The sequence below is a fragment of the Dermacentor andersoni genome, chromosome 7 (assembly GCF_023375885.2).
Source record: "Dermacentor andersoni chromosome 7, qqDerAnde1_hic_scaffold, whole genome shotgun sequence".
In the NCBI taxonomy this organism is placed as follows: domain Eukaryota; kingdom Metazoa; phylum Arthropoda; class Arachnida; order Ixodida; family Ixodidae; genus Dermacentor; species Dermacentor andersoni.
In genome coordinates, this window is record NC_092820.1 from 20,943,713 (window position 1) to 20,968,446 (window position 24,734).

At 45.0% G+C, this 24,734-nt stretch overlaps 1 protein-coding gene across 3 annotated transcripts in view; it reads right to left on the minus strand.

Annotated features, from left to right (window-relative positions):
• Positions 1 to 24,734, minus strand: part of LOC126535662 (uncharacterized) — a 131,170-nt gene that overhangs the window by 2,379 nt on the left and 104,057 nt on the right. Inside the window, exon 10 of one of the 3 annotated variants that reach the window (XM_055073172.2) lies at positions 1,847 to 5,522. The exons of the other annotated variants lie outside the window; for them this stretch is intronic. Within the exon in view, the coding sequence (XP_054929147.1) occupies positions 5,485 to 5,522 (38 nt within the window). The 3' untranslated portion in view covers positions 1,847 to 5,484. Of the gene's footprint in view, positions 1 to 1,846; positions 5,523 to 24,734 lie in introns of those variants that run through there. 3 annotated transcript variants of the gene reach the window in all.

Below are 24,734 nucleotides of genomic sequence, written 5' to 3' on the forward strand. Positions count from 1 at the left end.
ATGGTAAACCTGTAGTCAACAAGCTGCAAAGGCACTGGACAACACCCATCCTTGATTCCTACAGAAGGATGTTCACGGAGGTGAGATTGAAACAGTGGCGCCCTTGCAGAATGCTGACAAAAATGGCAGGGGAAGAAGCAGCAAAGGATGGTGGAGACGGGTCAAAATGGGAATGACAATGTTGATGCATGTCCACATTCCAAATACAGGCTGTTCTCCAAGCTGCTATAAAGTCCCCTGCACAATAGCAAGTATAGACAGCAGCAGAACTAGCACCAACACCGTTTTACACAAGATGTCATGTCCATGCAGAAGTGTAGTGTTTTGTTCTCAGATAATCAGCTTGCAGTTACAATGGCTTGGTGCAGTTTCAGTGTAGCAGTCCCACATTCGATGCTCGGTGTGAAAACTCAAAGGTCAACCCCACTGGAGACGGCATAGATCTCTGGCATGCAGAAGTTGACATAACATCAGCAAATGATCATTCTAAGTAGCAAGGTGCAACATGCCACGTTCGTTGCCATCAGATCTCTTGTTTGTATGTGGTCATTTTCATACGCCACCAAGCACGGACTACCACTTGCATAATAAATCTGTAAATTCCGAGGCACGTGCCGTGAAAACAGTGACCGGCAAGCCATGCACAACGCAAAACTCAGATAATGGCTTATGTCATGCACATACAAGCCATGAGAAGTTGATATCATAGATGGCCCCCACCCATGTAGCGTTGCATGCTGCTCTCGCACCACCAAGCGTGCAGCACTTTGGCCACGGAGTAAGACATTTAGGAGGTGAAACTCCCGTCAGCGCGAGCGAGCGTGGGCGACCAGATAAGGTCACAATTGTTGTATGCGCCGATGGGGCCGTATACAGTGGCGGCGCCATGCGGCACGTCGTAGAAGCCGCAGCGAAAAAAAAAAAAAATGCAGCGCCCGGGCAGGCGGATTCGGCGCGCTCTCAACGGCGGCAATTTCTTTCCAGGCCGCCAGCACGATAACGGCTCCGCGGGCTTGTGACCTTTTCTGGTCACCGCCAACAGCGGAGTTTCCACTCCTAAATGTTTCTTGCTGCGTGACTTTGGCATACAATGTGCAACACATGCAAGCCACCGTCCTTGCATTACAATTACATTGTCAAACAATGTACAGGCAATTTGTCATGAAATTTTGTCCCAGAACTAGTTGGTTCGTTATACAAAAAAAAAAGTAAACTGCGAGAAGTGAACAGTAAACTGCCGGTTCCTTGTGGGGCTTAATTTATATTTTTCTGAGAAAACTCTCCACTCATGTTGCAATGTTTCACACTGTTGCTTAACTGACTTATTTCTTGCTTCTTTTTCAATGCCATTTGCTGGTTATTGCCATTCTTGTTAGGTAGTGCACTCACTATCAATACATAAGACTGCAATGCATCAAGTGATTGGTTATCAGTGGTCACGTTTACTTTGCTGATCATTGTTCTTTCCCATGGCTTTTTACATTGTGCATTCTTATAGCGTATAATAATTTGAGATTAAGGCTATTAAGTTATGTTTTATATTGGTGTGTACCTAAGTATGCCCCTGATTTGGCTTCCTTGAATAAAGTTCGAAGACCATGCTATTCGCCATTGTATCTGTTACTTGTTTTTGCATTCTCATTCACTTCACACAGGTCATTATTTTCCATGATTTGCTACTTTTCAGTGCAAGGGTACAAAGTGGATCTGAACCCCCGAGACCAGCACAACATCCAACTACTCTTGGCTACAACATTTTTAGGATGTTTAAAGAAGGCAGCTCTGAGCAATGTTGCTGACTAGGTAAAAGGCCACTTGGAAGGACTTTCAATATGACACCATTAGAACAGCCTTAAAAATAGACTTTATTTCCAGTAACACTGTTAAATGGTGATGATGATCATGATGATGATTTATTGGCATCCCCTTTGAAACGGGGTGATGACAAATATATTGCTTGACTATGGGTATTACTCCCTGTTAAATTGACACCATGTAATTAGTAGACTTTTCATTACGGATCGTAATTCCCGATTTCTTTGTGCTAAACTTAAGGCCTAGATTTGTCGCTGCATTGCCACACATACTGACCAGTCTCTGTAAATCTCTTGCATTGTCCACTAGTAAGCACTATGCCGTCCGCATACGTCAGTCCAGGGAGCTTCTAGCACCATTTGTCCATTACGCATGTAGGATACACCAAACCCTAATTCGCTGTTTTCCAGTCATCTTTCTATGCCCTTAACATAAGGCGTGAACAACAATGGAGACAGAGGACATCTTTGATTCAGTCCTTGTTGGATTCCCACCACTTCATTACCTTTTCGGCCTTCCCATACGATTTGTAGTCAGTTGTCTCTATATACCTCCCTCAGCAGCTCCACTAAATCGTCATCTATGCGTTCGTGCTTAAGAATATCCCATAACAATTCCCTGTCTACGTCGTCGTAGGCTACCTTAATATCTAGAAATGCTATCCATCAAGGTCTATTCTGAGCTACTGAAATCTCTGCATTGAGTTAGTAAAAACATATATCCGCTAAGCATCTGCCTGGTCTGAACATATTCTGTAGTTCTCCTACTAGATAATTTTGCTCCACTCACTTCAACAGCTCTAATTTTATGGCTTGCATTGCCATCCTATATATCACCAACATTGCTGTAACTGGCCTGTATGAGCTTGTCCTATCCCGATCACATTTGTCTTTGTTGATAAGGTTCACTTTTCTTTGACGCCATTCAACCGGTATTTTCTTTGTTTTAGTCACTTGCTGTAGGGCATTAGTCAACATTGCCTTGCTTTTTGGTCCAAGGTTTTTGATTAGCTGCATTGGGAGTGCATCGGGTATTGCTGCCATGTTATTAGGGAACCTTTCTTCTGCTTTTCTCCAATAAAAGCTTTCTGAGCTAAATTTTGATCTATCAGGGCTCTCTATTGTTGCTAGATCTGTGTGAGTCTGAATTAAGCTTTCTTTTGTACTGAAGTTATCAGTAATAATGCCTCTGATGTATCACAGTTCATGGTCTCCTTCGAAGATTTTACCATCTTCATCGCTTATAGCCACTTGCGATTTTTTCTTGAAGCTCCGAGTGCTCTTATATGGTTCCAGAAACTTTTTTGGGCGCCTTTGTCTCTTTTGCAAATGTTATGCACCCAATGTTCGCTTGCGCATTTAATTTTCTCTTGCACAAGCTCACTTGCCACCCTTTTCTTTTCCCGGTATTTGTTCCATCTAAGGAGCACCTCTTCTTTATGTAATCCCAACTTTTTAGCTTCTCGATGATCCCTAGATGCCTGCTTTCGCTCTTCCATAGGTTGCTTTATTTCCTTGTTCTACCACTTACGTGGCTCCCTCTTTCCAATCCAACAATTTCTTTTGCCATGTCTGTTATGTCCTGCTGTTGCATAACTTCTACCAGCTTCTTATATTTCCAGACTGTTGTAGAAAGCATCTCCATTTCCTTCCCTATTTTTTTTTTATTTCTCTGTTATCTGCTTTTCATTCATTTTTAGAAATTCTGATGCTATTGGTTCATTTTTTTTTACTATTATCCCTCACAAATTTTAAGGTTAAACCTTTATGATCACTACCCAGGCTATCTTCTCCATGTTCATCTATCATCATTTGGTCTAGTCATTCGTAGACCGTTTCTTATGTGACTGCCTGTTTCTGCATTGCCACATTACCTGCCCGTGACACTGATTTTCCTTGTTTACTATACATTCTGTTCATTCCACAGATCCAGCACTAGCAAACCATTGTAATCAGTATATCCGTCTATAATACCACATCGTCTGACTTCCTGAACTCATTAATATCACTTCTAACGCAGTCAATCCTTTATTTTTATCGCAACTGCCTGTCCGCAGGTAAGCTACACCAAGCCCCGTAATTTTGCCTTACAACGTGCCACTAATCCATAAATGTTGCTTACATGTCTCTTTTACCCTTTGCCACTTTATTCCTCACCTAATTAGCTTGCCTACACTTACGCTTTCCTTGACCCAGTCATTCTGTTGCACCCTTCCTGCACAAAATTATTAATAACAAGTGGCTGCTCCAAACCTTGTAGATATGTTTCGGTCAAGGCGTACATACTAATAGCTTCATCATTCAGCTGCATTTCAATTTCCAGCCATTTCTTTTCTGCTTGCGACCACCTTGCATGTTTATGTCACGAATTTTACCTTCTCTATTCTAATTCTTATTGCATTTTTTCTTAACTCCTCACTGGCGTGCCGCTACATCTACCCGACCTGCTCCATCTTTCTAATCCCACTGTTCACTAAAGAAACAACAAACACATTCCAGGTGAAACGAGAAACTCTAAAAGCTTGACACTCAGGTCAAGGATGGTAGCAAAAAAAATTAAACCTACTGGCAATCTACTTTTCTAAAAGTAGGTGCACTGACTATTAGGCTTTTTAAAGTAAATGTTCAGACAAAGAAATGGGATATTCTACATAAACAAATTCCACAGCATAGAAAAAATATAAGTATACCATCAAAATTATACAAAATATTTGGCAACTCTGTATTTTCTTTTTGGACATGTCAAATTAAAATAATTAATGGAATGAACATTTAGGATAAGGTAGGATTAATACATTCATGTGCAGCAGAACTATATCAGCGCAAGATGAAACAAAATCAATGCCATGAGGGTTTCTCCAGAGGCATAATTGTTGTCAACACTTCAAGCGATGGGAACAGCAAAAGTACATGAAAAAGTAGCAAGACTTGGAATGACTTGGTGCATGAAGTAATTTTTGCACAACACATTCTCTACAAAATGACATGATTACTAAAATTGCGCTAGCTTCTTTGCTTTGAACCTATACATAATATTTGAGTAACCCTTAACCTGACAGTTGCTGTGTCACTGAATGTAATGCTCTTGCTTTTCCAAGGCAGCTGCTGGCAACATTCCATCTGTTCCTATCACAATGCAATGAAGCACGACTGCCCAAAACATGCACACACTCATGCAGCGCACCAAGGGCAGCACTTTTAAGCGATCACTTCGGGGAAGCAGTCACTTTCTCGAAATTTCATGAATCGACACGGCAAACATCAGAGCAGAGTTCCCGGAACCGTGTAAGATGGCAAGCTTTGCACAATGTTGGGAACACGGTTAGCCTCATACTTCGATGCATCTGGTGCAAAGTCACACAAAGTCTTGTGGAAGTGACATCATCTCTAAAGTGATCACTCAAGCATACTGGTCCAGTCCTGCACCGACACAAGGCATTGGTAAAGATGCCAAAATTGCATGCAGAACAACAAGCACCTTGGAAAAGGGTGCAAGGATGAGACTGACTGGGATATTAATGCATGAAGATTGTTTTATGATTGACTGGTAACATACAGCAGATAACACACAGCTGACTAGATACAGATATCGGTGCCTTCGAGAGGCCATTGGCAGGTCCCCGGCGCCTACCAGATCTCCACACAGAGTCTACAGTGGTTATGAATGCTGTTACCAGATCTCCTCCTCAGGTGGTGGACTTGGAGTTCCTGAAACATGCAAGCACAAGGGTGTCTGGGTGTACAGCCTCCCAGACATCTATTAATACCGTGCAAGCATCGACCACACAGCACGTCAGTGCCTTATAACAGCAAGAAACTATGAGGGTTGGCTATAGTATGTGCAAGTGCACAAAGCACTCTCTAGTGCAAGCGTATTCTGCTACGATGTTCCCTTCAGGAGATAGGCAGGTCAGAGGTACATTAGCCCGGTTGTGTTTACAAAAGACTGGACTGAAGCAAAACATATCCACAACTAAAACGTGTGATTTTTCTTCTTATTACTGGACCTGGGCATGCGCTGGGGATTAGGATGAAAAAGAAAGCTGGTAATTTATGAGTATGCATGAGGTATTGTCAATAATTTATGTGAGCCTCACAGATAACAAAGGCAAGGCGCTCGCAATGGAGAGTGCTTTGCATGCTTGTGCACGCATACTATCTCCTATCACACTTCCCTTTGAAGGCGCTGGGCAGTTGATGATCACAGGACATTACTAAAGAATCCGGGAGGCTGTACACATGCTACTCAGAAAACTTCTCCCACGCGAGCGCCGTTTGGAATTGGCCATTGCCATCATGTCGATCACTAATAAGCGACCGGTGCCCGACTGCTGATTGGTAACAAAATACTCTTGTGTACAAAAAGTCTTCTCAATACATAAGCTGGTTACTATAAGTCGGAAAAAATAAAAACATCTGACACTAAAAGAAGCACCGCGTTTTTATCCTTTCCAACCACTTATTCACATTTTTTTCTGATTCCCCCCCCCCCCCATATCTTCAGTTGCCTTCAAGATCAGTGGACTCTCGCTAAACAGAACTTCAAGGGACCAGGGAAATAAGTTCTGTATGTCGGGAGCTTCACTTACCGGGAGATTAAACTTAATGATGCACCTACCTTAGTGTCAACAGCAGATTAAAGGTGTGGCAGATCTGATTGGAAAGTTTCTTCTTACAAAGTTTCTACTTACACACAGCTGCCAACTAGAGCTAGCAGCACAAAACATTACAAAAAGAAAAAAAAAAACTATTCATAGTATTACGATATGCTCAAGCGATGCTCAAGAAATGAGCCGCCGCGAGAACGACGACGAAGTTGGTCGGTGCGCTTGGCGCGAGCGAGTGTCAGCCTGGCTGCCTGGCTCCAGTGTAAATAGCCTGTAAATAGCCTCTTCTGTCTGTGTCTTTCCACACGCAACATTCTGGTGGAGGTGCGGGGTAGACGTCCTTCTTTGTAATGCTGTTCAGATGACGGTAGTCTACACAGAAGCGCCACGTGCCGTCCTTCTTCTTAACCAACACTACAGGTGACGCCCAGGGACTCGAAGAAGGCTCAATGATGTTTTTATCGAGCATTTTGTTGACTTCGTTTTGAATTACTCGGCGTTCTGACGCAGAAACTCGATACGGTCGTCGGTGAATAGGCGTAGCATCGCCAGTAAGAATACGATGCTTGACCGCGAGCGTCTGGCCCAAAGGGCGATCGTCGATGTCGAAAATATCTCGGTAGGACGATAATACTTGGCAAAGCTCTTCAGCCTGCGCCGAGGACAGGTCCGTTGCAATCATTTTCTTTATATTGGGATCGGCACCCGAGGCTGGCGCGAGGGGCCTGCTAAGCTCGCGAGGATCATCGGTCGATAACGCTGCCACGTCTTGGTCGCCGAGACAATCAATGGTGGCAAGGCAAATACCTTGCGGTAGAATTTGCTTTGCCAATCCAAAGTTGCAGACAGGCATTCGAGTGCGGTTCCCAGTAATATTAAGTATACTGTGAGGCACTGTAACGTCATACCTTATTGGAATGTCGGGCAGAGGAGTGACGAGGTACTCGCCATCAGGAACTGGTGGGAAAGAGAACAGTTCAATGTAGGCTATTGACTTTGGCTGTAGGCGAAGAAAACCGGTGGGACGTAAGCGGCAGTGGGGTGAGTCAGAAGGTTCTGCGAGCATCGGCAACTCAAGGCGAAGGGTACCGGAAGAGCAGTCAATAAGAGCAGAATGTGCGGAGAGAAAATCGAGGCCGAGAATGAGGTCGTGGGGGCAATGAGCAATTACGGTGAAGAGGACAGGAGTGTGGCGGCCGGCGATGCTGACGCGGGCCGTACACATGCCGATGATAGGCACAGTACCGCCATCCGCAACGCGTACTACGCGGGCCGACGCTGGGGTGAGGAGCTTTTTGAGTCGTCGTCGGAAGGCAGCACTCATAATTGAAAGATGTGCTCCTGTATCGATGAGTGCCGTGACAGGATAGCCGTCAACGTCAACGTCAAGAAGGTTTCGGTTCGTGGGTAACGTGAGCAGAGGATTTGAGGACAGGGTCGATAATGCAGCTTCACCTCCAGAAGCTGCAGTACCTAGTTTTCCGGCTGGATCCGGGAGGCGATAGGCGGCGAAGAGAAGCGACGGGGTTGGGGCGAACGAGACTGATGGCGTCGAGGTGAGGGCGAGCGGCTGTACCGAAGGTTCGGAGCAGGAGCATCAGCGGCAGTGGATTCATTTATAGGGAACGGAAGGTCCAAAGGTGCGGGAATAAGCGGCGGTGTATGTCCGAGGAGTTGGTGGCCATCGGTTGCGGCAGTGACGAGCGACGTGGCCGATGCGACAGCAGTGGAAGCAGATCGGCCGGTCATCAGGGGTACGCCAATCGGACGGGTTGCGGCGAGAGGTGGCGGAAAAGGACTGCCGAGGACGAGGAGGGCCGCTAGAGAACCGGGAAACGTTGGGTTGAGACGTGGAACACACAGAGTTCAGACCCATGTTCTGAAATTCCTGTCGGACGACGGCCTGGATCATCGCAATGGTGGTTGCTGGCGGATCGGGAGGCGTCGTGGAGAAAGCTGGCGAACAGGTGGCCTCGAGTTCGCGGCGAACAATACTGGTGACGTCGTCAGAGGTGGCGGTCTGACGTGGTCGACCCTCACATGTCGACGTAGCAGCAGTGTTGGGAAGCCGTGTGATATGGTGTGTAATACGGCGGCTCTTAGCTTGCTCAAGGCGACGGCATTCTTTGATGATGGCGTCGATAGTGGAGACGTTGCCGAAAACAAGCAAATTGAAAGCGTCGTCGGCGATGCCTTTTAGAATATGTGACACTTTATCGGCTTCGGACATACCATCGTCAGCTTTGCGGCATAGAGCTAAGACGTCGAGGATGTAGGAAACGTACGGCTCCGTAGATGACTGTACACGAGACGCAAGAGCCTTTCTCGCGGCAGCCTTGCGCCCAATGGGGTCGCCGAACAGTTCCCGTAGCTCCTCTTTGAAATTGTCCCAACTAGTTATCTCGTCGTCATGCGTTTGGTGCCACACGCGTGGGGTGCCGCCGAGATAAAAGATGACATTGGCGAGCATAACCGTTGGGTCCCACCTGTTATTAGCACTTGCGTGTTCATAGAGTTTGATCCAGTCGTCAACATCCTGGCCGTCCAGGCCAGAGAACACACCTGGGTCGCGATGTGGGGCGACCGTGACGATGGGAGCAGTGGGACATGCCGAAGCCGTTGCAGAGGTGGGCGCGTCACCGGGAGGCATGGTGACAAGCTCGGTGTGCCGACCACTTCTGAGTTCCGTGGTGAGGACGGGGATCGCTGACCTCCACCAGAATAAAAAAAAATTGCCATTTTAGCTACGCCACCACTCTCGAAGTCGTCAATAAATTTGTTCTTGGTGAGAAAGCAAGAAAAGCAAAGGCATTAACAGCAATGCCGGTTGCGTTGACACCGACACTGGCTGTTTAGCTCTGTTTGTGCAGAGTTTGAAAAAAATGTGGTTCCGTTTAGCGAGCTTTCTTTTTGCACTGCCTTAGTGAAAAGCCAACCATTCATAAGGCTGTTCCATTCAGGTGGCAATCATGCTTAGGTGGTTTCCATTTACCAGGATCCTACTGCATCTACTCTTAATATAGGCTTATGATTACCTAATATAAACTTAAAATTACCGTAATTTAATTTGCTGCATTCAGTGGACGTGATTTATAGCTGCTCGATGTCTTTGACATCTTATTTGTCACATTGTTTATACTACTGCAGTCCTCAGTTTATTGTCTGTTTACGTTTCCTTTTTCTTCCACTAATTGCAACTACACTTTACATCATTGGGTTTACTATGTACAGGAAGTTTCATTAGTCTCTTACTTCAGGACCTACTCCTATATATAGTTAGACTTTCACACATCTTTACGTTATTAAAAACACTTCAAATTCGTGACATCACACTGATGTACCAGCATTGCACTTTGAGCTCAAAACTGAAGGACGAGAGGGCTGGCCCTCATTTACTCTTCGAGTCATCACTTCTGCCAAGTGAGCAAAAAAAGCTTCCTGAGAAAGAACACCTCGCAAACCTATTAGTGCTCCTATAAAAGGCCCACCACCATGACTCATATTTCGCAGCTTGCAGACTAGCAGAGAATGGCCCACGTGACTTGCTTCCTACTGATAGTATCTATTTCATAGGGGATTTTAATTACCCCTTAATCAACTGGGCTCAACTATCATCATCTTGTCATATTTCAGCAGAATTCTGTAACTTGACACTTGATTACAACCTGACTCAAGTCATTAATCAACTCACCCATGAGACAATATATTAGATCTAATACTTACAACAGCACCATAAATGATTAAAGAGATGACACACTTGGATGGATTCAGTGATAATCCTTTACTTCAGCTAAATTTATGGGCTATGTGACGAAGACAATTTACCATTACGATAAAGCTAATTTCACAGATATCAACACAGAACTTGAAATCTTCTTTTACCATAAATTTCTACCTTAATTTAACAGCCGAGGCATTGGTGAAAACTGGACACTCTTTAGAGATAGGGTTTCATCTTTGGTCAGCCAGTACATGCCTCTAATCACAATAACTAAAGATAAATCTAACCCTTGGTTCACTAGGAAGCTTAAGCAACTAAGGAACAAAAAAAGAGGCTATACCATACTGCCAAGCGTGTGGGTACCTGTTCCGCTTGAGATAGATACAATGTTTGTCTAAAATCCTATTGCTATGCCTTATCTTCCATCACTTATGAAAACTAATCCTAAAAAGTTTTGGAAGCAAATATGCCTTGATCGCGACACTAGTTTCACTTCCCTATAAAATAACAACACTCCCATCCCAGACAATGAGTGCCCCGCAATATCCAACACCTTCTTATCTGTGTTCACTTCAGAAGTTCACTCTAATCTTCCTGAAGTTCCCGATCTTGATTACCACTACATGACACCCATTGAAGTAACTGAAGAAGGCATCAAGTGCCTTATAAATAACCATAAGGTATCTACTTCAGCCGATATTGATGGCGTTAATTCTAAAATATTAAAAAATACAATTTCAGTGTCTAGTAAATTTTTATTTCAAATGTTTCAGCAATCCTTAACTACTGGAATACTACCACCTGACTGGAAGATAGCTAAAGTAATATCCATATTTAAAACTGGAAACAGAATGCCAGCTGAGAACCCTATATCTCTTACGTGCATTTTCTGCAAAATGCTAGAGCATATAATTGCATCTAATGTTTTCAGTCATCTTGAGCACAATAAATTTTTTTACGCTGATTAACATGAGTTTAGAAAAAATTATTTCTGCAAAACACAGTTATTCGAACTAACAACTGATTTACATTTTAGTATGAACGATAACCTACAAAATGATTGTATATTTCTTGACTTTGCCAAAGCCTTTGACTGCATTGCTCACTGCCGCATGATTTCAAAATTATCATCACTCCGTCTAGACTTGTTAACTATCATGGCTTCGTAACTTGCTTTCGCGTCGCCAACAGTTCATACTTGTTAATAATCTGTCCTCTAATCTTTCCCCAGTTACCTCCTGTATGCTGCAGGGCAGCGTAGTCGGTCCATTATTATTTCTTATTTATATTGTTACGGGAAGGAAGAAGCGTGCGTCTATTTACACATGGCTTTTAATACCTGAGCCAGCAAGCGTAGAGCAGCGATAATGCTACACTCTTCTTCGTCGTCTCCAAGGCCACCATCATCGTCCTCCTTTTCCCACATTACCAACTGTGACATCACCCCCGTCGGAAAAAGCACCTTATTGGTGCGGCTCATCGGTCTGAGAAAGGTAAGGTTTCAGACGGCTGACGTGGACGATGACAGAGAGAGGTGAAGGCACCGTGGCATCCAGCGGAGACACTTCATATGTGACACGGGTCACCTGGCGAAGGATGCGGTAAGGGCCATAATATCGCGAGAGGAATTTCTCCAAAAGACCAACATGCTGAGTTGGATACCAAACTAGCACAACATCACCTTGTTCGTAGTGCACGACGTGATAGTGCTGGTCGTAACGGCACTTCTGGCGTGTCTGTGAAGCAGAAAGACGAATGCGGGCAATCTGGCATGCTTGGGTCGCTGTGGCTATGACATCCCGAGTGTACTCTGTCAGCGAGTCGAGTGTGGTCGAAAGGAGAGTCTTGAAAGGCAAAGTCAGCTCACGGCTGAAGAGGAGATAGAAGGGTGAATATCCAGCTGTGTCGTGGCGCGAAGAATTGTAGGCGAACGTGACAAATGGTAGAGCAATAGAGAGTTTTAGAATAGGGGCCCCAAACGTTTTGGGGCCCCAAAGAAATAGTGTTGAAGCCACTGCGCATGCGCAAGACGCAAACTGCCTTTGGGTTTTGCGTTGGGAACGCTATTTCACCGATTTAGCGGGAGCCCAAATAGCGGCCCCAAAAGTTTTGCGTCGGCAAACATGGTGGCACCCATCGAAGCGACAGCTCTAACCTAGCAGCAAACTGGGTTCGATTTGCGGTAACGCGTGAAGTTCGCAAGCTAGGAGAAGTGACTGCGGTTATCACTTTCTCTCAACTAGCGTGTGTTATGAAGATTGACTCATTAGACGCCACTGATTTTGAATTCGATTGTGCATTTTATGGCTCGTAGGCCTAACACGGCTAAGCTTGGCTGGTGAAGGCTAGTAAAGTTGGTTTGCTCAAAACTAAGCGCAACTAATTGTTTGCTGCTTACAGAATAACCTCTAAATGGTAATTAAATGCGAATACATGAAAGTCAAAATTATTATTCCTATCATAAAATGGTATATTTTATTTAATTATTTCTAATAGCTTTTATTTGACGGCGTAGTGGCGCTGTCAGCGCAAGACGCTATCCGCAAATGCAAAACCCTATTCTAAAGCTCTTCACTCCTACGTGCCCCAACGCTAACACCTGCAAATCTCTTTGGGGCCCCAAACTATTGGGGCCCCTATTCTAAAACTCTCTAATGTCCCAGTCGCGATGATCGGAGGAAACATACATTGCTAACATGTCAGTTAATGTGCGATTCAGGTGTTCGGTACGACCATTAGTTTGAGGATGGTAAGCGGTAGTAAGTTTGTGTTTAGTAGCACATGATTGAAGTAGGTCGTCTATGACTTTGGCAAGAAAGTATCTGCCGCGATTGGTGAGAAATTGACGAGGTGCACCGTGGTGCAAGATAACGTCGTGAAGCAAGAAATCAGCAACGTCTGTGGCACAGCTGGTCGGTAGGGCTCTAGTAATGGCATAGCGAGTTGTATAGTCCGTAGCGACGGCAATCCACCTATTTCCATAATTTGATATAGGGAATGGTTCAAGAAGATCAACGCCAACACGGAAAAAAGGGTCGGCCGGTATAATCAAAGGCTGCAGCAGTCCTGCGGGAGGCACAGCTGGTCTTTTCCAGCGTTGACACGACTCACACATGGCGACATAGCGCCGGACGGAGCGGTTGAGACGGGGCCAGAAATACCGTCACCGAATTCGGTCATAGGTCCGCGTGATGCCAAGGTGTCCAGCAGTGGGAACGTCGTGCAGTTGCTGCATTACAATCTGTCGCAGATGAGATGGAATGACGGTTAGGAGCTCGGGCCCGTTGGGGTGCATGTTGCGGCGATACAGGATGCCATTTTGTAGCACGAACATGTGAAGGGATGGGTCAGACGGATCAGAGAGCAGGCGTTCGATAATGGGGCGTAACGACTCATCGCGTCGTTGTTCAGCGCCAATGTCTTGCAAGGCAGAGAGCGAAAGAACGCAGATCGGTGCGACATCCACTAAACCGTCAGGTACATCGACAGGATGACGAGACAGGCAGTCGGCGTCCTGATGTAGACGACCCGACTTGTAGACCACAGTGTATGTGTATTCCTATAGCCGTAGGGCCCAGCGACCGAGGCATGCAGTGGGATCCTTGAGGGAGGAAAGCCAACAAAGAGCGTGCTGGTCGGTTATAACTGTAAAATGTCAACCATATATGTAGGGTCGGAACTTGCCCACTGCCCAAATGAGGGCGAGACACTCGCGCTCAGTAATTGAGTAATTGCGCTCTGCGGGAGAGAGGAGGCAGCTGGCGTAGGCAATGATGCGGTCGTGCCCACATTGGCGTTGAGCTAAAACTGCACCGATGCCGTAGCCACTGGCGTCAGTGCGGATTTCTGTCGGAGCGGAGGCGTCAAAATGGGCGAGAACAGGAGGTGTGGTGAGCAGCGTGATGAGCTGCGAGAAAGCAGACGCCTGTTCAGAGCCCCAACAGAAAAGAACGTCTTTCTTTAGGAGGTCAGTCAGGGGATGGGCAACATGGGCGAAATTTTCCACAAACCTGCGGAAGTACGAGCAAAGGCCAATAAAGCTGCGAACATCTTTGGCACAAGTTGGTACGGGGAAATTCTGCACAGCATGAACTTTAGCTGGGTCGGGGCGAATGCCTGACGAATCGATGAGGTGTCCGAGCATGGTTATTTGGCGGTGACCGAAGTGGCACTTGGACGAGTTCAGCAGTAAGCCAGCGGTGCGAAAAACAGAAAGAACAGATGAAAGTCTTTCAAGATGCGTCGCAAAAGTTGAAGAAAATATGATGACGTCATCCTAGTAGCACAAACAGATGGACCATTTCAAACCACGTAAGAGCATGTCGATCACCTGTTCATCCGAGCACCATGGTGGTGCTGCTATTTTTGTGTCCTCAGAGTCGCGTTTTCACAGGCGATATGACTTGACACGCAACGTGGCGAACTGTGAATCTGTCTGGGTCGAATTTGATGATACATTCTTTTCACAAGATAAGAAAAACCTAATAGTTGGCTGCATCTATCGTTCACCCTCATCATCTGGAAGCGCGTTTTGCTTGGCCCTAGGTAATTTGCTACATAATCTAACATTCGAACAGAAAAATGTCATTATCATGGACAATATTAATATTAACCTTTTAGATACATCCAACACATTACTTAATGATTACGTTAGCTGCCTCAATGGGTTCGGATATGAAAACCTAATTACTCTTCTAACTCGTCCCACAGATAAACAGGGCACGCTTATCGACCACATAGTATCCAATCTTCTTACTAACCCTGAATGTGGTGTTGTCGAAGCTTCAATAACCGATCACTACCCAACATTCGTGCGCTTAACTTCTACTGCTGGCATTACCGATGCAAGCTTCACCAGAAACATGTTTAATTCATCAATTTTTATTGAATTAATTGCCGCTGCAGACTGGTCCCCAGTAATGGCATGTGATAACCCTGAAACTGCCTATAATACATTCTCACAAATAATTTCTAATGCTATTTCGGATTCCACGGTAGTAATGAATTGTAAAAAAACGTTTTCAGCTCCTCGTAACCCATGGTTATCCACTAGTTTGCTAAATTGCTTAAGGAAGAAAGATAACCTTTACAGAAAAACAAAGAAACAGCCATTTAACACAGCACTTCACGAAAGGTATAATAAATATTCTAACTTACTAGGAAAACTACTCAAACAGGCTAAAATGAAATTAAGTCTGCAGGTAATGATGTCAGAAAGCAATGGAAAGTATTAAACTCTTTTTTAGGTCGGCCGAATCATAATTCTGAAGTAACTGTGATACAATCGGGGGATCTTCTCCTTGATAATCCCTTGGACATTGCAAACTGCTTCATTAATTCCTTCTGTGCTGATAATGAAGAGTGCGAAGATTCATTCACCGAGACTTACCCCCGTGTGCCCCATAGCTTTTTCCTTCATCCCGCAACACCTGAAGACATAGTCACAGTCATTTCCAGTCTAAAAAATACAGGACCTGGTCTCGATAACTTCAGCCCATCTCTCATAAAAACGATAGCGTACCTAATATCTGAAATATTCTGTCACATAGTGAACCTTATCTTTAAAACAGGAATCTATCCAAGTTTTTTGAAGAAAGCCAAAATAATCGCTGTATTCAAGAAGGGAGATAAGCGTCTAACAGCTAATTACCGCCCTATAGCTATACTTTCATCCTTCAGTAAAATTATCGAAAAACTAATCGTAACACGCCTATCAAGCTATTTATCAAAATTTTGCATCCTATCACCAAATCAATTTGGTTTTCGGGAAGGTTACTCAACTGATTTGGCATTAATATTTCTAACAGACAAAATTCGGTAGGCAATTGACACTAGAAATTTTGCTGGCGCATTATTTATTGACCTTTCTAAAGCATTCGATTCACTTGTTCATAACATCCTTTTTGCTAAATTAGACTCTATTGGTATAACTGGCCCGGCACTGCAATTACTATGTAACTATTTGAAAGATAGAGAATACACTGTATCAATCTCCAGCACTTACTCGCACCCTAAAACAACTAACATTGGTGTACCACAAGGATCTATATTAGGGCCTCTCTTGTTCTTAATATACATTAATGACCTCCCAAAGTACCTAAAGTCCTCTGACTGTATCCTTTACGCTGACGACACTACCATCTTCTCCTCAGACAAAAGTCTTGATTCATTGATGTGTAAGCTTAATCACGACGCGGCAAATATTGTATGCTGGTGCCAACTAAACAGACTACACATTAATACTGCCAAATCTAAGTTCGTGATCTTCTCAGCTGAACAAAAACATATCTCAGTGTATCCATCGCTAACCTTTGCTTCTAGTGCACTTTATCCTACTGATAGTGTACTGTTTCTTGGCGTCATATTAGATAAACACCTAAAATTTGAAGAGCATGGTTTATCCTTACCAAAGAAGGCAGCATATGGAATTAGAATATTAATTAAAGTTCGCAATTTCTTTAATATGAAGACACTCATCTCCCTCTACTACGCTTTTATTCACACGCATATTAATTATTGCATATCATCATGGGGAAACACGTATCCCATACATTTATCTTCATTACAGCATACCCAAAATCAAGCAATTCGCATCATCACACGTAGCAGCTACACATCGGAAGCATCTCCATTGCTCAGATCTAATGGCATTTTATCGTTCCAGAAACTAAATAAATACTCACTTGGAATACTTGTTTATAAATCTTTTAATGGAAAGCTCCCATTCCCTATAATTACTACCAGCCAGTATCCATATTCCATGTCTACCCGTTTCGCTTCTACCAACAGCTATTTACTACCAAAACCTAGAACTAATTATGGTAAATTTACTACTAATTTTTCAGCCACACTGCTTTGGAACTCATTACCGTGTCATATTAAGATATCCTCTCATTTTTACAGATTCAAATCAAACCTTCGTAAATTTTTGCACTCAATATAACAATTTGATCGTTATCATTTTATTAATAAGTGCTTTGTGTCGTTAAATATTTTACAGCGTAAGCTAGTGACTAACTTAATATGGTGTCTTTTGTGTTTTGATATAGCTGCTTTGTATTTATATATCCTACTCATTTGTAATGGGAGGTCCCCTGTACAGTCTCTTGACTATGGGACCTCCCTCTGTATGTATGTATAATCCCCATTTGTAACCTTATTATTGTGCAAAATAAAGAACTCTTGAACTTAAAAAAAAAAGGTCGCCGGGGCATTACACAAGCCAAAAGGCATTACCCGGAACTGATATAGGCCGCCTGGTGTGACGAATGCGGTCTTTTCACGGTCCATTTCATCCACGGCAATTTGCCAATATCCAGAGCGAAGGTTTATAGATGAAAAATAAGTGGCACCGTGGAGACAATCCAGAGCATCGTCAATGCGGGGAAGTGGATATACATCTTTCTTGGTGATCGTGTTTAGATGACGATAGTCAATGCAGAATCGCCAACTGTTATCCTTCTTTTTGATGAGAACAGGGGATGCCCACGGACTGGAAGAGTGTTCAATAATCCCTTTGGCAAGCATCTTGTCAACATCGCTCTGGATAACTTGTCGCTCAGAAGGCGACACCCGGTATGGGCGTCGGCGAACAAGTGCTGCATCGCCGGTATTTATACGATGCTTCACGACCGTAGTTTGACACAAAGGGCGTTCGTTCAGGTCAAAAATGTCGGAGTAGGACTCGAGGAGACCACGGAGCTCTGCGGCTTGTTGGGTTGAGAGGTCTGGTGCAATCATCTTTGTAAAGTCGCCGGTCGGGGCTGATGCAGAAGGCGCAGGATCAGCATTGGTCGAAGACGGCGCATCAGATAGAGCGGAAATGTGACACTCGTGCATCGGTCACAACGTGGCTAGAGACATGCCTCGAGGAAGTACTTGTGGGCACTGTCCGAAATTTAGGATGGGAAGACATGTCTGATTGTCCACAACAGAAATGATGGTGTGCGGGAAGGAGACATTGTGAGAAAGCAGGACTGAACTCGCGGGAGTAAGGACATAGTCTCCGTCAGGTACAGGTGGGCAGGCTAAGACAGGGATGCAGGTTGCTGCAAGAGATGGCAGGCATATAAAATTCGCGGAACAAAGCTGAGTTGGAGCTTTAGCAGGAAGGTCAACGGGGACAGGTAGTGGTAGGTCAAGTTGTACAACGCCGGAGGAACAGTCAATCAGAGCAGAATGGGCGGCCAAAAAGTCGAGTCCGAGGATAACATTGTGAGGGCAATGTTCGAGCACACTAAACAAAACGGACATGTGGCGACCGGCGACACTGACACGAGCAGTACACATTCCAAGCACAGCCGAAGTTCCACCATCGGCGACCTGGAACAGTCGAGTCGGAGCAGGAGTCAGTACTTTCTTCAAGCGCGTTTGAAGCTCCGCCCTCATGATGAAAATTTGGGCTCCAGTGTCGATGAGTGCTGTAAAGGGCAAACCATCCACATCCATGTCCAGAAGGTTCCGATTAGCAGACAGGGTCAGCAGAGGAATTTCAGGTCGGGGTTGTAGAGCAGCGTCACCTCCAGGAGCTACCCCAGTTAGTTTCCTGTCGGAGAGCGGCGATGGTAAGCTGGGGATGGAGAGCGACGCAGCTAGGGCGAACGGGAGTGGCAACTATGTGGTGATGGCGAGCGGCTGGTCGCGGTGGCTCGAGCGTTGTGGAGAGTGATGGCGGGAGTAGCAACTATGTGGTGATGGCGAGCGGCTGGTCGCGGTAGCTCGAACCTCGGTGGAGAGTGATCGAGGGCGAGGATTCAGTGGGGAGCGGCGGTAGGCGGGAAAGCTTGGTCGAGAGTGGGATGGCCAGGAACTTCGACAGTGGCGAGAGATGTGGCCCACAAATCCACAGTAAAAGCAGATGGGTCTATCGTCATGCGTGTGCCATTCGGCCGGGTTGTGATAGCATGGATATGGACCGTATTGGCTCCGGTGAACAGGGGCAGAGGCAGCAGACGAAGCAAAGTCAGGACGGCTGGCGGAGCAGATGGATGGAAGGCCCACATTGGCAAGTTCTTGGAAAATTACCGACTGAACGAGAGACACAAGCGGCCGGGAATCATCAAAGCACTGCGTCACCGGCGTGGCAGGAGACACTGCTTCGATTTTTCGCAGAACGATACGTATGACGTTCTCGCAGGAGGTGGGCTCACATGGTGGACAAATGTCTTCGCACGTCGATGAAGCTGTGGTATTAGGTAGACGCATAAACTGTTGAACTATGCGGCGACTATACGTGTCTTCAAAGCAGCAACATTCGTTGATGATTTCATTGACCGTTGTTACGTTCTTGTAAACAATCAGGTTAAATGTGTCGGCCGCGATGCCTTTGAAAACATGGCTGACCTTGTCTGCCTCTGCCATATTGTTATCCACTTTGCGGCAAAGGACGAGGATGTCCTGGATATACGCCACGTAAGATTCAGTGGACGTCTGTACATGGGTCCCAAGGTCCTTCTTCGCAGCACGTTGGCGGCCGACGGGCTTGCCAAACAAATCTCTATGCTTCTGCTTGCACTGGTCCCAACTCATAATCTTTTCTTCGTGTGTTTCGAACCAGACACGTGCTGTTTTCTTGAGGTAGAATATTATATTGGCCAGCATAAGCGTGTTATCCCACCTGTTGTGTGCGTTGACCCATTCATAATTCTGCAACCAGTCATCGACGTCAACGTTGTCGATCCTGGAAAACATGCTAGGGTCGTGAGGCTGGGCCAGGGTGACCGCCGGTGGCAATGACGGGGCCGTGATTGAACTCTCCTTCGGATGACATGGCGGCCAGGTTACGTCCGCTGCGGAGCTCCGTCTTGCGCAAGTGATTACCCCGCACCTCCACCAAAAATGTTACGGGAAGGAAGAAGCGTGCGTCTATTTACAGATGACTTTTAATGGCTTAGCCAGCAAGCGTAGAGCAGTGATAATGCTACACTCTTCTTCGTCGTCTCCAAGGCCACCACCATCGTCCTCCTTTTCCCACATTACCGACTGTGACAATATAAATGATTTACCTAATAACATTTATTCCTGTATGCAAATTTTCGCGGATGATTGTATCATCTACCGCCCCACTAAATCTGCTAATGACCTGGCACTCTAATCCGATCTTCATCTTATCAAAGAGTGGTGCAAAACATGGTTAATGACCCTTAACGTATCGAAATGTAAAATTATCTCATTCAGCCACAAACATAACAATTCTAGTTATATATATCATCTTCAAGATGACTTACTGTCTCACGTCTACCATTACAAATATCTCGGTGTTAACCTTTCTTTAGATCTTTTATGGTCATTTCCTATCACATCCATATGCACTGTCGCCTCTAAGTCTTTAGGGCACCTACGCCGTAACCTCATAAGTTCCCCTGCTAATATTTGCAAACTAGCCTACCTTACTTTTGTTCGCCAACAACTTGAGTTTGTTTCCTCAGATTGGTCTCCTTATCATAACGAGATGGTCACCACTTTAGAATCCATCCAAAATAGGGCCGCACGATTCATCTCAAGAAACAATAACTACCATTCAAGCATCACTCAGATTAAAACTGATCTTTTTCTCCAATCTTTAGGCACACGCTGCAACATTGCTTTACTAACAGTATTTCACAAGTATGTACACTCCAATAGATCATGTTCCTTTCACCCCGACGTCCCATCCCGCACGTCCAAAAGATTGCACAATCATTTGAGTCTTACACGGATCTATGATGACACTTTACCTTTTAATTCATCAGCACTTCCATGAGTCATCAGATTATGGAATAATCTACCTGACAGCATCACATCTCTGTCTCATCCTGATAGATTCCATCACCAACTTATTAGACATTTCACTGAAGCCATCATTTAGCATGTTTCATATTCATGTTTCAGCTCACGTTTATTCATGTTTCATATTCATTTCATATTCATGCTTGATGAATTGCGCACTTATTCATGCGCCATGCGCTTTTCATGTTATCGTGTGCTTTAAGCTATGTACCATATTTCTTCTTGTTATTTCCACATTGCTTAGTCTCCTCTTCTTTACTGCTATTATGTGTACAAATTTTATTTACCATGTAGTGTACTTTTTTCTTTTTCATCTGGTTGTGTATGCACTGCTGGGATTTTTTCGCACCCCCTTACACAATGCCCTATGGGCCTGTAAGGTACCATATTTATTTGCATAATGATCACACTTTTTTGTCAAGAAAAATTGATGCAAATTCAGGGGTGCCATCATTACGCGGGTTAAATTTCTTGCAAAAAGAAAAAAAAAAATTTTTTTTTCATCCCGCATTTGCTGCGGGATGATAACAGGTAAACAATTGGGCTGCTGCTGTATCAGGGTGTCTACCAAGTTGACATTTCCAAATTCCCTGAGTTTTCCAGGTTTTCCCTGAGTGGCTTCGTAAAATTCCCTGAGTGAGAGAGAACTTTGTTTTATTTCAAGACGGGCTGACACCATGTCACCTGATGCTGTTACCCTCTAGTAAGTATTCTAAAAACAAAAAAAAAAACTACTTAATCCACTTTTAATAGTAAGGAACGGTGTAAAGAAAACAGAAGGGAGGGGTTAGTGAAATGCATAGCAAATAAAATACCTTCGAAAAAAAAAGGTAATATCCATTGCGAATCGACTTGAACATTCTAAAATACGAATAAAAAGTGTTTATTTTGTTTGCACAAGGGGCACCTGCATCTCGGCATCAGCCAACACTTTATTTTTTTGTGTAAGCTCAAGCTCCTTCAAAGAAGCAGTGGCACGCTTCCTTTCCCGTTCATTCTTCAATGCTTAGGTCCTTTCTGTTCTCGTCTTCCTTCTGCCGCGCGTTTGCCTCACAGACTATTTGAAACATCCTCTTGGTCAGTTGTACAGTCAACGTCCGATTTCTCAGACTCCCTAGGGACCGCAAAAATGTCCAAAAAATAGGGCAGTTCGAAAAAATGAATGCATGTATTTTACTGCCCCTCACCAGGCCCCATAACAAATTTTGCTTATGCGGTGGAAGTTGTTACGTGTCCTCTAGGGAGCGTTCTGCCACAAAAAAAATTTTCAAATCGGCTCAATAATAGTCGAAGAAATATTTTAGTGCTGCCAACCCATGATTTAAGAAGGTGAGCTCCACTGCCAAGCAAGACACTCTCTCCACTCGCCCCATCTAACCTCCGCAAGCGAAATTCCTTTCCTGCATTCTCCCACACAGGACCTCGAGGATCACGTGACACATACAAGGGCCCCCGGGGGCCTTCATTTTTTTTTCTCTTCGCTCTTTTTTTCTTTTCTTTTGTGACACTGCGCACTTGCACTGATGGTGTCGCGCGCGAGCTGCTGTGATTGTCTCGTTTCGCGCAGCGCACGATTTTGCGCACTGTGTATGAGGACACCTGACTAGCTGTGCCAGTCAGTGCTACACGAATACTGAGGCAGACACAAGCGGATCACAGAGCATGATCCCGCGCTTTTGGTGTCTGTGCGGGTGATTGCACGATGTGGGAACAAGCAGATGAAACAGAAGTGCATCTCTCTTGCTGCGGTATGAAGTGAAACAAAAACATGCAGACATTCAGTTTGTGTGTTTTATTATTTCTCTAAGCTTTACTTCGTCTATTCAAGCAGTATATTACACAAATAACAGGTCCTGCCTTGAATACCTAATTCTTGAAGTCACGTGTCACCACGAGCGACGTCACAGTGAAAACATGTGTACGTAGGCGCACCAGCATGTGTACTTCATCCTCCAGCTTGGTGCGCGGCAGCCGCCAGGAGAAAGAAAAATGGCGTTCGGTTTGAACTTTCAGGTCTTTCCGCGGTGCGTAGCGATGTAATACTTTGCAAACACGACTGTTATCACACAATGAATGCTTTGCGCTTGTCAGCTCACAATGGCCAGACCTGGTGTGGGTCCTTTTGGACTCAAATCGCCACAGGCACATCCGAAAAAGCTCTGAATGCCTGCCAGTATACTTATTAGACATATTGGTGCTCGTACTATGACAGGAGATCGCGGGTGCACGCTATCTCCAGGTGTATAATTAAGGAATACATACTTTGTACCGTGACTATTGCCCCTTTCCACACTTATGTTTCACCGCGTAGCACTCTTGTACTAAGGCGAAGCTGACTTTCGGGAAACGGCATGATGCAACGCGTCGTGCTTTACGAGCTTCGAATACAATTACGAAAACGACAAAGGCGGAGTCGATGATATTTCTGACAGTGGCGAATTGTTTTAATAAAAAACACGGCGTCGAATAGCAAGAAGCTCGGTAGCGAACGTCGAAGCAGCTAGGCCTAGTGTTGCCGCGGTGGTGGCTACTGCTGCTAGCGGACCTGCGTGCGAGAGAGCCAGTTCGAGGCGGCGAGGTAATAAAAATTCCGGCAGCGGTGGCTTTGATTAATGCGATTTCTGACCTGCAGTCACGGCAAAAAGTCCGGCAAATCGGATGGCGAAGGGTTCTTGCGTCCGGAATTTCAGATGTTCTTATACACTGACTCTTTGGGGTAGGTGATGGCGCCGCAACACTGTCCGAATTACCGGGCGTCCGGAAAGCCGGTCGTTGACTGTACACTGGCAACTCCTCCAGCCGACAACACGGCGTCGAAGTAGATTCTTCACGATTCCTCCCCTCTCTGTTACTCGAGCCAGCAATACCGCGACTTTCGTTCTCTTTCAAAAAAATTACACCCAATTTTCCCTGATACAAGCACAAACTTCTTGAGTTTTCCCTGAGTATTTCCAGACTATTCAAAATCCCCGAGAATTCCCGGTTTTCCCGGTTAGTAGACACCCTGCTGTATGTAGTGCGGGACACCAAAACAAAACTGGCGGCCGGCGGAGCAAGCCCAACGCGCCGAACGCGATTTTTTTTCTTCTCGTGAGTACATTACGTGCATTGAAACAGTTTCTTCCATATCAGTAATGAATAATATTGTTACGGTTAATGTTAAACCGGCTTTATTCAAGGGACGAGATTGATGGTAAAGTCAAGATGGCGTCCTGAGGCTGCACCAGCTCCTGTCTTCTTCCTCTTCTCCTCGCCTGGCTGGATGGATGGATGGATGGATGGCGGCTATACCCTTTGTAACGGGCGGCGGCTGGCGCCACCTAGCCTTTTTCTCCCCTTCCTATTTTATTATTATTATTCTTTTTCCCCTTTCTTTATATCCTCTTTTCCTTAACCTAGTTTTCACTCCCCTCCTCCCCCCAAAATAACTATCTAACACAGTAGAGGAAACATTATCTCCCCGATTTATGGTGTTATCGATCCCTTGACTTCCTCCACCAATCCTCTAGCCTCCCCTTCGTTACTGCCACTCTTTTCTCGTCTATTTGCCCTCGTTCCCCGGGAAAACCTAATGCCCCTTCCATATCTGCCACTGTTCCCTCTGCCAGGGTTGGGCGAAGGTCTGTGCATCTCAGCACTATATGCTCAGTGGTCTCCATTTCGGTTCCGCATGCTGTGCACCGAAGGTCCACGTCTTCAAATTTAGCCCTGTATGTTTTCGTTCTCAAAACCCCCGTCCTAGCTTCGAATAATAGTGAGCTGCCCCGCGAGTTATCAAATAAGAGCTCTCTCTTAATCTCCTGTTTTTGTGACCTATTCATTGAT